Genomic DNA, 14481 nt, shown 5'->3' with positions numbered 1-14481 from the left:
CTGTTTATTATAATTTTATTATAGTGAATAAAACAAGCTTTAAAACTGTATCCTGTAGAATAAGCCAGTGTGTATGGCAGACACAGAGAGAGAGAGAGACAGAGAGATCCCTGATTCAGAGCGAAATTCTTGGTATGTTGACTACAAGGCCATTAATAAGCAATGATCTATGACCTGTAGCTGTTCATCACTATCTAATATTGTTGCCCCTGATAGCATTATAATCATTCAGTCAAATAATATTATATAAAGTGAAATATCTGACTTTTCCCAAGTTCAGGATTTATAGAAAGAAGCTATATATTTTATAAATGATTTTCATTAAATCAAGAAATGCGCTAATGCAGCAACCAATGAAGCAAAAAACCAGAGTCAGATTTGTTGTATTTTATTCATCTGTAGTTACATAACATGTGGAATTATACTGTAAGCTAACTGACTGTAATTGACTGAGACTCTGACAAAAATGTGCTTTGAACAGCCTATACAATGTAAATTCTCCCCATATTTTATATCAACAATTTCCTCTACCACTTCCAGCCCGGCTCACAAATCCAAAGTCGTATGTGTAAATCAGGTAATAACAAAATAAATCGATTGGCAATAATACACATATATAACCACATCAACTGTAGTCACATTGATGGGAATATTTTAATAACACTTTATATTCTCTCTGCACCTGTGCAAAGTGTCCCAGTAGCTTTTTCATTGTGTTTCTAAACACCAGGAAAATGAAAACCGTAAAAAAAACCATGGGAATGGCTCCTCGCATTGAGATTCTTCTAAGAAACGTCAGCATTGCTCCATGACTATAGCATGCTTTGGGAAGAGGAGTCCATTTGCCTTCATCCTCCCAGATTGATGGCGTTATCATGCGACAATGGCACTGTAAAATAGCTACTGAGAAGGGAAACAAAATGATCCAGGATTCATTCATTCTTTGAAGGCCACATCTGAGGTGTTCATCATATTGCTTCATGCAATACTTCATTAAAGATTAAAAGCTTCCTCCATACTAAAACATTCAATTTGGCACAAGTTAGTGATCTACAATGCTCATAGCTTATGCCTTTAACAGCAAATGTTTGGACAGAATGGTAAGATTCATGATTTGAGGGAGAGATGCTTTAAAGCAACCCGCTAAAAGCCAATTACAAGGCTGAGCAGTACCATATTGCTTTTTTAACACTACAGGTCATAAATATAATAGTTTTGTTAAGGACATGCTCTTCGTTGCAATACATACAGTATACACAAATCTGCTTTGTTGGCACAGTAGAAATCACACATTTAACATACTTCTAAAGCAGAACAGATTGTTGAGCATTTACATGAACAACTGTTAGTATTAAACCATTAAAAACCACAACGCAGGTAAGAAAAATGTTTAAAAAGTGCCTTTGCATATCTCTTGGCAACAGGACAACACATTTTGGAAGCACTCACAACATTTTTTCCTCAATTCCATGAATGACTTGGCACAAAGTAAGTAGTAGGTTCAGCACAGTAATAGGGCAAATGTGGGGAGAGAACAGTAATGACAGCTATTGATAATGTCTGCATTTGAACGTGTCCTCCCGGAATGAGCCTCCCCCCTTGTAATGGCACTGATTTCATTTTTTCTATACCTCTGAATTCTTCTAGAGGTAATTTAATTCACTCATCCGTAACTGGCTTGGGACTAAAACTGTGAGGTCTCTGTGAAAGAAATGGCATCACTCTTGTCCACAGTGAAGCCACCATTGACGTAGGACTTCTTCTCGCACTCTTCATCATCAAGAGTGGTCTCAAGGGCGAACGGATTGGCCACATCGACATCAGAAGTAAGGTCCATCCTTTCCAACTCTCGCTTTGAGAGCTTCTGGACTATTCCAGCACCAAAGGCGTCCCCCAGTACATTGACCATGGTGCGGAAACGATCACTAAATAAAAGAATGATGGGGATAGAATAAACGTTTCACAATGACAAGATTCAAGCTGAAAAAGAATCTTAAACACATAGATAGTAACTTTTAACAATGCTTAATTCTTCTTAATAAGTGTAGGCTTCAGGGGTGTCCTATTTCTTAAAAATGCTAACTTTTCAATCCAGGCCACTTGAGTATCCCCTCCATCTCAAAGTGCTAAGTATTAAGCTCTAATTTCCCCCTCAGATGGCAACATCAGCTGAGGATTAGTAAAGGTCGGCATTCATGTGGTCCATTAAACCACCTAATGCCAGCCTCTAAGCCCTAAACTGAATTAACACCCTACACACACACCCTCAACACTAAAGGGCATGGGATGCACAAGTTCTGTGTGAGACAAGACTGCCAAAGAGCTTCCTGACATCAAGTCGCCATAATTCCGGCTTTGTAGTCATCTGTGTTTGAGTAACTTTAAAGGTTTTAAATCTGACTGTATTATTCACACCGGATTACAAGATTGAAGTTGCCACTGTTGGGCCCTTGAGCAAGGCCCTTAACCCTCTCTGCTCCAGGGGCGCCGTATCATGGCTGACCCTGCGCTCTGACCCCAACCTCCAAGGATGGGATATGCGAAGAAAGAATTTCACTGTGCTGTAATGTATATGTGACAAATAAAGGCTGTTTCATAATTGTCCAGACAAATTCTCAGACACTGCGTCTAAAACTATTGATTCAACTGTATATAATGCAAATACGTAAACTAACTCTATACAATAAGTAAATATTGTAAAATCCATCACTTCTGAATATATTACTCACCCTCTACTTTGTTAGGAACATTTGAGCAATTATCAGCCAATCATATGGCAGCAGCACTGTCATGCCAAATCACGGAGATTAGACTTTTTCCCCCCAAATTCTGATGTTTGATGTGAATATTAACTGAAGCTCTTGCCTTGCATCTGCATGAATATATACACTGTACTGCTGCCACATGTTTGGCTGATTGGAAATTTAAAATAGATGGTAAGTGAATGTGGCCTAATGAATGGGCAGTGATAACCCTGACCTGGAAGACTGACATTATTCCTTAATGTATTTTCTACCACTCTCTGCACATAGTGTGTAGCCTACTGTTCTGATTTATACAGTTCTGAAAAACACTGTTGTGCTCTATGACAGCTGTTCAAATGCATGTGAATGTGAATCTGATTAGTGATTCAGATACGCACATCAGCCAATCAACAGCCACAATTAGGGTGACATCACTGGCAGGAAGGCCCACTGCTGTCAGCACGATCACCATGGTTACCAGTCCGGCATTAGGAACTCCAGCTGCTCCGATGCTGGCTACTGTTGCTGTAATACTGCAGAGGTAGCATTAATTAAATTACTGCTGAGTCTTCTGGTTTTCCGAAGACATAACAAGACATAAATGATTAAAACTAATCACTGTTGCACTACAATTCCAATAAAATATTAACAGAATTCTAGCTCGAATTCTTTTTTTCAGTTTTAGAAAATACACCTTAGGTGTGAATGGATTTTAATCTATACTTACCTAATTGTCACTATTTGTCCCACATCAAGGTCAAGACCATTTAGCTGGGCAATAAATATGGCCGCCACTGCCTCATAAAGTGCCGTACCGTCCATGTTAATGGTGGCACCCACTGGAAGGACGAACCGGGTGATCCGCTTGTCAATCCTATTATTTTCCTCTGCACATCGGAAGGTGACTGGTAAGGTCGCAGAGCTAAAAGAAAGAAGGTTTAATATTTAATGTAATAATAATTCTAGATCTCACTTCACAGTTTATAATCCATCTTATACATATCGCTGACTTTAATATTTCACGGACATACATATAGTGATTAAAAAGAACAAAACTAGTGATTATATTCCAATTTTTTCCCCCACAGAAAAATCTACTCAGTGTTAAAAACAGATAGAGATCACCCTTCTGTATAGGTTCATTTATTGTATTATGATGACACACTACACACGATCCACCTAGTCCTTTTCATTTGTCACTCATACACTCAAACCAGGCTCACAGTAATATGACCACAGCTTAACTGACTGAGTTACACAACAGCCTTAACTTTTAACTTCTGATTACCAATTACATTTCACACTGGTCAGACACTGTAGAACACATTAGAAGCTGAGGTTCACCTTGAGGAGATCATTAGAGCTGTTACCAACGCCTGTGCCATCCCCAGAGCAAATGTGAATGGATTCTTTCTTACAAAGGCGAAGTAAATCAGGGGTAGGAAAATAATGGCATGGATGGCAAGTCTGTGAAAACAGAAATATAAAAGCATATATTATTATTGTGCATAGGTAGGTAGGTATCTATCTATCTATCTATCTATCTATCTATCTATCTATCTATCTATCTATCTATCTATCTATCTATCTATCTATCTATCTATCTATCTATCTATCTATCTAAAGAAGGGTCATCATTAAGTGAAGTGAAGGCAAGTTGTAATACAATGGATCAGAGAGGAGTGTTCACTTTTAAGCACACCCCGCAATTTTAACAAGGTCATGATAGCACTTTATTTATCTTCTCTCCAGCCATGTGAGAATCGAAATGTTCTTGGTATGACTCAGCGGCAGCAGTTCTCTAGCCTCTTTCCTTTCCACTTCAGTTAGCTGCAGCTACAGAATCTCCTCACAGTTGTTGGGTCAGCAGCATTATTCATGTCATTGGAAATTTAGGGGAGCGTACATTCATTGAAAGGTCTTATTACTGTATCCGCAGGTTGTGCAATTTTAGAAGTCCTTGCCTCTTATCTGGTCACGGACAGGGCCAACCAATATAACACAGTATTGTGGACGTAAAAGAAACCGTGACTACAGTAGTAAATCCACTTCACTGACAATCAATAAGGGAACGTTAGCATTTCAGCAGATACTCACCCACTAAGCACAGTCACCATGTATAAGCCCATTTTCCTGAAGATATCCCAGTCATCTACTTGAATGATCTTAGCAGCAATCAGGAACAGGATACCCACAGGCATGTAACTATAAAGTCAAAAACAAGAATACTGTCATCAGGACTCAAAATTTAAAAAGCACATTTATTAAATATTACTATATTGCATATTATATGATGAAAGATTGAAGAAATAATACTGACCACATAATGATATGGACCAGTCTCATAGTGGCCTCATTCAGGGCATCAAAGAACTCCAGTAGGATACGACCCCGTTCCCCCATTTTGCCAATAACCAGTCCAAACGCAACACAAAACACAATGAGGCCAAGAACATTGATGCCATCTGAATATGTGCCCACTATAGTGTAGTCTTTGGTCAGGTTCTGGAAGTAGGCGGACAGGCAGATATATTATGTGCAAAAAAATATACACTTGTACCTTAAGTCTTCTATCTGTGTTGTTTTACTAGAACTGTGTTTGGGAAAAGCCTGTTTTCTCCTTTACCTGTGCAACAGTTGTGATTATGGTGGTTAAAGGTGGGAATGTTGTTGTAACCATATTGCTGGTGTTTGACACAGGCAGTTCAATCTCCTTGCGCTGAGTCTTGTACTAAAGGAGAGATATAGATGGTTATATAATCCATTCATTCATTCATTCATTCATTCATTCATTCATTCATTCATTTATTCAAGAGATATATCATTTACCTGCTGAAAGCATGCCTGCACCAGATTCTCTGGAAACATATTCCTAATTAAATAAAAAGGACCATAGTTGAGTTTTCATATAAGATATAGATTTCATATTTTATTTAAGATTAAATATAACTGGATAACCGAGGATAAAAAGAAAATGGTTCCAAACTTGTATATAGCCTGAACTGTAGGATGATATAAAGCAGGTTAAAGTAGGAGGTCATATTCTAACAACAGAAAAATAATCAGTAGGTTTCAGATTTCAGTATAAAAAGAAAACATGTCATCTTATCCTTTTATATTATCAGACTTATTATTGGATTTGTCAGTAGAAATGTTATAAAATATTGTTATTGTTAATCTCAAAAACAAGTTGTGTAATGATAATTAGTACAATAGTTGTTGATTTACTGACATATCAGTGGCTTATTACTAACCAACATTTTTTTTTTCAAAATACTCAAAATTAATATTTGATGAAAACATTGATAAGAAATTGATAAGGTTTTGAATATAATTTCAAGTTTATGGAACTCTTCAGGATGTTTAGACAATTTTGGGGACACGACTGCTTTGTATGCGTATGAGTTTAAGAAAAAAGTGGGAGAGGTCATGTGATCAAATACAAACACACTATTAGTCCTCTTTACTTTTTCTCCTTTTTACAAAGAGCATTTATAACACTATGTAACAAATTTTTACGTTTTTCTTGTTCCTGGGAAATAAGTGTTATTTCCCCATTCTTTGTAACCCAAATAAAGAGAAAAAACCCATCTTAGCCATGAAAGTTTGGGTTAGGTATTGGGCTAATTTTAAAGCCCAAACCCAAACCTCAAGGGGCTTAATGGCTATTTTTTTTAATCATTTTCCATCAAGAGTAATTGGAAAATGTCACTGACTACCCAGGAACAAAAATCATGTTACAAAGTGCAATCGGTGTCTGCTTTTTTAAAGTTAATGATACTAAGTGAAAAAGTAAATAGAGATGGGTAGATGTGACAAACGATCAAAAAATGAGGAAGTAGTTACCTGACAAGATCCAGCAGTGTGTCAACTGTGGTGACATTTGGAGTGGATCCAGCTCGGTCAATATTGTCTGCTGTCTGAGAGACTCCAGGTTTAATAGTCGTTACCAAGATTATACCTGTTGGGGATATTAGTTTTTTTTTAATGAATTGTTTTCATGTAGAACACAAATGTTTTCTACATCATTATCATTAAAACTGTTCCTTTGACTCACCAAGAATAACAGCTATGATCGTGGTGGAGAAATAGTAGATGACTGCACGCAGTCCAATGCGGCCTGACACTTCTGAATCCAGAGCTGCTACTCCTATAGACAAAATGCTTTATTGTCTTTTATTCCTAGTGCTATTAGTACTATTTCAAATAATAGCTATCACTCAATATTAAGATAAAATGACTAGACACCTGCAAGAATTGTGCAACAATACAGATTTATTTGCACACAGTGTGTTATTTCTGTGAGATCTGTATACTGTGACTTGTTTAAAGCAAGCACACTGATGAACCTGTTTGGAATTGACCTGCATTATTTTGACCAAATCAATGATGGGAGTCATCAGCACTCACTGTGCCACACATCTGAAAACCTCTTTGAAACAATCAGGAGGTCCAAAGCACAACCATGGTTTGTTATTTGTTTTAAAGAGCACATTATATTCTGGATAAAGTGATACTGTGATAATGATTAACAAACACTGTATTAAACAGCACACCTTGTTTGGAACAGAAAAGCCTTGTCTTACATGAATGTTCAGTACAAGTGTCTACACTGCAACGTTTATCATTACTTAAGCATCTTATCCACATTTTCAAAAAATAACCTAGGGTTTCACCAGATATGCAGCCTTTTCATGGCCTTTCTGTCCTTTCTGTCTATTTGTCCTGTACACTCTGATAAAGGTTGATAATTGGGCTCCATCAGCAGCAGCTGCCGCAGTGAGAGCAGCTCTATTGAGTGGACGATTTGTTAATAGTCACTCTAAGGCAGAGTAAAGGAAATAGCATACATACGTTTGCATACTGGTGAATAATTTAATGAAAGGGAGTGAGTGCCTGTCTTTTATAATAAATAGCTGACTACATGTAGATGAATTGTTTTCTTCCCCTTCCCTCTCTTCATGGAAAACTAATACTGTTCTGTAAACATGGCCTCTGTACAGAGTGTGATGCTACTATATGAAATACTATGTAGCATCATGTAACGTCACGAGCTCCTGTGACTTCTTGTGCATCAGACATAGCCACCACTGACTCAAATTCCTAGTAGCCACTAAGCACTCCCACACTCTCAAGCACCAGACTTTTAATCACACTCACCTGTTCCATGTTATGTTTGTATGCCATTTACCCTATTTAAGCTTTGTGTCTTTCTATCTATCTATCTATCTATCTATCTATCTATCTATCTATCTATCTATCTATCTATCTATCTATCTATCTATCTATCTATCTATCTATCTGTCTATCTATCTATCTAGATTTACAGATATCATTTATGCAGTACAGCATTCTGTTGCATCTGAGATTTCTTAAAGGTGTGGTTTGTAATATTATTTCTAGACTTCATCGTAAAAGCTGTGTTTCACAATATTTCAATGCAACAGATCTTACTAAATATTTTTCAACATGGAAATAAGCTCCACCCCAGCTTAAAAAAATGTTTGGCCTCCTTTTTTTCCCCAAAACTAAATAAGGCAGTGATTGCTGGAGTGGAGGTGGGGTTGTTTTGGAAGAGTGAAAAGGTAAAAAGCCTGTCAAAAGTGGATGCTCACTTCCTATAATTTTTCATTACTTGTTAGATATATTACCTTTTCAGGATTTCCAGATCACCCTCCACCCCCCACCCCAATAAAACAACAACAACAACAAACTTTTTAAGTAATACAACTTAGAGTTAAATATCATAAACAATAGATTGTTACCTGTTATCATGCTGGAGATGATTAAGGGCAAGATAACAAGCTTTAACATTCTCATCAGCAGTTCACCAGGAAACCCAAAGTATTGCTTATCAAGGTGGGAGAGTGCAGCATACTCCCTTACAACCACACCCAGTCCAATTCCTGTTAAATAGAATGTACAAACACACAAACAGAACTTGAATAGTAGTAAAAATCCACACAAGTACTAAAACATTGCATGACCTTTTTCTGGTTGAAGAGTCACAGGGAATTCATTAAAACAAAACATTTGCTTTACAACAATAGGTTTTTCAGAACGATCCCTAGAGACTGTTGTCCGATTAAAAAGTGAAAAGTGATGGGATGTTCAAATCCCAATTAAGCTGTTGACAAGGGGAAACTTTTACAGTGTTGGTATAATTGAATGAAAGCCTCAGATTTACACACATACAAAACTGATACTATATCAACACATTGAACAACACATTGCAGTAATGAATAGCTCTGTATAGTAACTCGAAACTGATAGCACTGATATCACTGATATGAGTGAGTCTCCTACACTGAATTACAGTCATTCTGATGAAATATTGGGAAATTCCTGTCTTTAAAGCAAACAACCTATCAGCACATAGGAGTAACTTTGATATACTGAATAAAATGATTTGTTAATCAAACACCATGGAGACCTAAAGTTTTTTCGGGAATCTTAACTTTGATTGTAAGTAGCATTATCACAGAGGAATGAAGCATAATTTTGTAATCATATGATAAGTCAAAGTATGATGATTGCTTGGAATGGATTGCTGATAATTTTAACATTTCAGACTCATGCATGACATTTGTACTGCTTGTAATCTATACTTCCATGGTTTTGGTGATGATGATCAATTGTAAAGATGCAAAACCCCAGAGAAGCCAGCGGGTCATTATTACTTCTGAAGTGCTAGAAATCTGGAAATATTGCTGTTCTCAACCTTCCACTTTGAAAACCTCCAAGCCTGTAATTTAGTTGCCTTTTTATTACCTTATTTGATGAACCATAAATCTGAAATCTTTCTGCAGTCTATAAACAAGGCTGACCTGCTGGTTTTACAACCCAAAGTCAGCCTAAGTTGCCATCTAGATGAAGGTTGCTTAATATGTTATGATAGTAAGATGGCACAGTGGGTAGCAATGATGCCTCACAGGGCCTCAAAGCTTGATCCTTATCTCAGGTGAGGCTTTAAATGTTCATGATTGCAATTTTGCATTTAACTTCATATTTACAGCATAGTAGTAGCAGAAGTGGCAGTTTAGCAGTGTCAGGATGTTCTCTCTGTGTCTGTTTGTTATCTAGTTCTCTTGTTACAATTCCAGTGGAATGAATACTATGATACTAACTGCCTGAAAGTGTAAATGTGTGTGTCTACTGTGTTAGATCATGGCTTGGCATCTCGTCCAGGGTGTATTCCAATCCCTCAGGTGTTTCTGGGAAAGGCTCCAGATCTACGCTTAACCTGATCAGAATACAATGAGTACTGAAGATGCTGAATGAATAGTTATTTATATAAAAAGGTTTTGTATTTTTTTTTATTTGTAATTTTTTAAATTTTACATATTTTGTAGAATTATAAGATTCAAGAGATCAATTTGAAGGTTGGATACCAAAGCTGGATGTGTTACCAAACAACTTTACTGTTCTACATTGCTTATACATTACCAATGTCATCTATATAATCTGTGTTTCCATGCAAATGTTGTATAAATGTTGTACAAATGTGATGACTAAATCATCACATGCTTGTCTCATACTGCTCAGCTATTATACAATCACCAATATTCATGTTTATGTTGTGTCTGAATAGATGTATGAGTCACTGACAGAGTGCAAAGTGCAACAAAGAGCCAAACACAGCTGTTGCAGCCATCTTGAATCTGGAGCTCACTTTTAGGTGGAACATGCTGCCCAAAATATGATGGAGAATTGATTTGAACCTCAATTTAATTTATATAACATGATCTTTTATATGGAAGTTATTAAGCCATATAAATGACAATTGTCAGCCAAACATTTTTGAGTTAAGTGTGTGATTAGTTAAACAACTCCCTATTTGTTAACAACATTAAGCTCATAGCTCCAGGCACATGTGTTTGCATCTTTATTTCCGAATGGGAAAACTACATAAAATTAATTTTTGAATATATATAACTATAACTTCAATAATAAGCAATTGGTATTGCCAGCATTTTGTGCTTTACAGTTTTTTTTTATATGTCACTCTACAAGTGAACTGCTGCAATAAAGTGCTTCTAAGTTATCAGCTGGGCAATACAAATATGTAGAAATATGTAGAAAAGCAGGATATGCACTTATTAAAAGATGACGTTTGGTATTACAAAATATATTTGCAATCAATTCAGACCATATTCATGAATCATCAGAATTACAGGAAATCAGTAAACACTTGACTGGCACTCAACACAACTGACGCTTATCTTAGTTTTATCTAAGTTGGAAATATTACTTCACAACATAGTGTGTCAAAAATCAGTGATTACCAAATCTGTTTTGTTTAGGATGCCTGACTAAACGTTGCTAGTAAACATACATGTGATCATATGACTTTCACCATGATTTTTGAAGAATATATTATCACAAGGGAAAAACACATGAAAGTGAATTTCACCATGTTAAGTCTTGAAATTGAAAATGACTCTTAATGACTTTAATATAAAAAAAAATACATTATTGAATAATATAATTAACATATTAAAAATAAAACCACATGACCATGTCCATATGGACAAATTAACATGTTAAAATATATTAAATTCACTGGATAGATAGATAGATAGATAGATAGATAGATAGATAGATAGATAGATAGATAGATAGATAGATAGATAGATAGATAGATAGATAGATAGATAGATAGATAGATAGATAGATCTGAATGTAATACTAAAATTAGAGACGACAGGAGCAAGGAAAAAACTCCTTGACACAACATGAAAGAGGAACCAGAATCAAAATGGATCCCATCCTATTCTTGATGACAGCAGGTAGTTAGATTATATATCATTATTCTGCTACAACCGTATATTATAAGTCAAACTGCACTAACTGTATTTAAACGTAGTCCTTTTGGATTACAGCAGAAGTATTTAGTAACAGTTCTAGAATACCCAAGTGAAGTTTTCTGCTGAGGCAGGGGTTAGTCTCGAGCATACACTCTTCCTGGTAAGTGCAATTTTTGGTGTATTCATGTGGGACCACTCCCAGCATGAGAGAGAGATTAACAAGTGAAGGTGACTTAATCATGTAGAGAAGTGTCAACCACATGTGTAATATTAGTATGTGAACCATATGATGATGTGACATGATTTTTCTGCAAGTATTATTATACTGTAGACCATTGCAGTAAATAGTGTGTCAGGCTGCTGTTCTAGACAGGTTCATAGTCCTGGGAATTTCGAAAGACTCACCACTAACAGAATAATTAAGACCAACACTGGATGTTAATGTGTGATGAAGAAGACAGTCACGCTTCTCTGTGGTGGCTGCTAAATGTTTAAACAGCCAAGTGAGACTGGGATACCAACCTTTCTCTCTCTCTCTCGCTCTCTCTCTCTCACACACACACACACACACATACAGAGAGACACGCCCACATACTGAGACCATGGGAAAGCTGATCAGTGATTAATCACCTACGAACACATCCATCTGAAACATCTAAAACACCAGTGCTGTAAATAACACACTAGTTCTTGCAAAGACTCTGATATGAAGCTACAACCAAAGACATAGGAATTGTAATGAAAAAGGCAAATAAATGTCTCATTTTGCAAGCCAACGATGGTGAATAATTTGAACAAATAGCATTCTGTGGAGACATTAAAATGAGAGAGAGGGAGAAGGAGAGTGCTGCAGCTGCAGAAGAATGGAGGTGTTCTCTGTCACTGCACGCTCGCATGCGGCACACACAATAAACCCACAGGAGACAAAGCAACCGAAAGACATCATTATTTCTGGAAACATGCAGCTCATCACTACAGAGCCACCTGTCCTGCCTTACGTTACCTATAATGTTGTAGCAGACTTACCCAGCAGCACAGAGGCGATGGTTGCTATGAGAACCCAGTTCCTCTTCAGCATGCCTTTCACATCTCTGCCTCTCCGCTCCTTCTTGGCCAACATGTCCATGCTCATAGTCCAAAGCAAGGCACACAGGCAAATGATCAACCAAAATGTTCGTTCCTACCTCTCAGTAGCTCAACGATCTCTGTCAAAAGGGTGCACAGGGATGAGCAGAGAAGGAGCTTTTTTACAAACGCAACCGAGGCGGCTTTATAAAGGATGCTGCTGTCAGTTCCAACAGGGTGGGGGGTGGGAGGCAGGAGCAGCGAGCAGTAACTGAAGTGTGTGCAAAATGAGTGTGTGTGTGTGTGTGTGTGTGTGTGTCGAGCTGCTCGGAAGGATTTGGTACTCATGATAACCTTTGGCCAGACTGTACTGCTTGTTTTTTTTTTGCAGTGTGACTGTAGATTATGTACTGCTGAATATTATGCCACCTTACACAAAAGGGTGTTCATTATTCTCCTGTCTGCTAGTTTATTTCTTTCTTTTTTTTTATTTTATTAAAAATTGTATGTTGGTAGTTTCATTAATCTCTATTCGGTCTAATATTAAAAAGAAGCATTGTGAATGTGATCTTGTAATCAAAATATAACCACAAGGAAGAGAATTGACAAAATTGCAAAAAACAAACAAACAAACAAAAAAATCTCTTCTTATTCTGATAACTGAAACACATTTGGCTACATCTTTCTGTTTTGATAAATAGGCTTTTCAGTCTAAATAATTATTACTAATGTAGAGTAAAGCTGGTTTTGGTTCAAATATCCAGGGTTAAACAGATTACTTAGGAAATCCAGCACTGATGTAGGTACCTAGGTAATCCAGCACTGTTGTAAATGACATGACTTAAATGTTTAATCAGTCATTTAACCTTTTAGATGATATTAAAAGGTATCCTCTAAACATATCCAATCCAATATGGGTGACATCTGAAATGGTTTATTTGGGATCTATAATTCTGTAACCTGGCAGCACAAAAAAATAAATAATTAAAAAAATTCCTTGAAATTTTGTAATAAATGATACCGTGCATTCATTAGTAACACCATGGGACAAATCCATACAACTTTATAACCTGCCAGTTAAACATTAAATCATTTTGCAAGGGCACCTTTGTTTTAATGTATGAGAGAATGGGAGAGTGTTGCATGTCTGATAATGTTGTAAATATCCAGCGTTTAGTAGATTACTCTGTTTAGTAGATTACTCAGGAAATGTAATCCAGCACTGCTATAATTTACATAACAGCAAAACAACAACAACAACAAAAAAAACATAAAAACACTAAAGCTAGAAACATGCCAGTTAAACATTAAATCATTTTGCAATGGCACCTTTGTTTTATTTTGTGAGAGAATGGGAGAGTGTTGAGCCTCTACTCATATTTATACAATACAGGAAATAAAAAAAAAACTTCTCATGTGTCATAGATTAGATACATTCTGCTATACATACAATAATTATATTGATTTGGATGACATTGATTTTTTTTTATTAAGAGGATTAAATCTAAAGCATGTGCATAGTTTTTTTTTGTTTTTTTGTAGGGCTACAGTTTACTGCCCTCGTGTGCCAGAGAACATGTTGCAAGTAATATCTGTTAAAGATCCTTTTTATGCAACTTTATTATTATTAAGCGACCAAGCACTAAAGGTGCGTAGACATCATATTGCTAGCTTTTTCTTCTTCTTCTTCTTCTTCTTCTTCTTCTTCTTCTTCTTCTTCTTCTTCTTCTTCTTCTTATGTTTTTCATCAATCAAATGCAAAGCAAATAATGCATGTGCAGTTGTGATATGTGACATTATACAATTTCCCCCCAAATAATTTGTAAATTATCTGTGCAATATGTAAGATATTTCATGTTTCAAGG

At 36.4% G+C, this 14481-nt stretch overlaps 1 protein-coding gene across 1 annotated transcript; it reads right to left on the bottom strand.

The window, feature by feature from the left end:
• Window positions 1–372: 372 nt before the first annotated feature.
• slc1a1 (solute carrier family 1 member 1) lies at window positions 373–12857 on the bottom strand. Its single transcript, XM_058395989.1, has 12 exons — window positions 12578–12857; window positions 8510–8650; window positions 6802–6894; window positions 6591–6705; window positions 5574–5616; window positions 5371–5475; window positions 5065–5249; window positions 4842–4949; window positions 4089–4211; window positions 3472–3666; window positions 3143–3277; window positions 373–1925 (listed from the first exon to the last, which is right to left on the bottom strand). The coding sequence occupies exons 1-12, from the start codon at window positions 12681–12683 to the stop codon at window positions 1685–1687; spliced, it is 1590 nt and encodes a 529-aa protein (XP_058251972.1). The 5' UTR covers window positions 12684–12857; the 3' UTR covers window positions 373–1684.
• Between the last annotated feature and the right edge of the window lie 1624 nt (window positions 12858–14481).

This window comes from Hemibagrus wyckioides, linkage group LG07 (assembly GCF_019097595.1).
Source record: "Hemibagrus wyckioides isolate EC202008001 linkage group LG07, SWU_Hwy_1.0, whole genome shotgun sequence".
Classification (NCBI taxonomy): Eukaryota; Metazoa; Chordata; class Actinopteri; order Siluriformes; family Bagridae; genus Hemibagrus; species Hemibagrus wyckioides.
This window is presented reverse-complemented; position numbering and strand designations above follow the sequence as displayed.

What these genes read in the sequence shown, in the direction of transcription:
- slc1a1 (XM_058395989.1), bottom strand. Translation starts at nt 12,683, where the DNA reads ATGAGCATGGACATGTTGGCCAAGAAGGAGCGGAGAGGCAGAGATGTG. An exon ending in TGCAGGCATGCTTTCAGCAG is followed by an intron (nt 5,476 to 5,573) that starts GTAAATGATATA and finishes TCTCTCCTTTAG; the next exon opens with TACAAGACTCAGCGCAAGGA. An exon ending in TAATCACAACTGTTGCACAG is followed by an intron (nt 5,250 to 5,370) that starts GTAAAGGAGAAA and finishes GCCTACTTCCAG; the next exon opens with AACCTGACCAAAGACTACAC.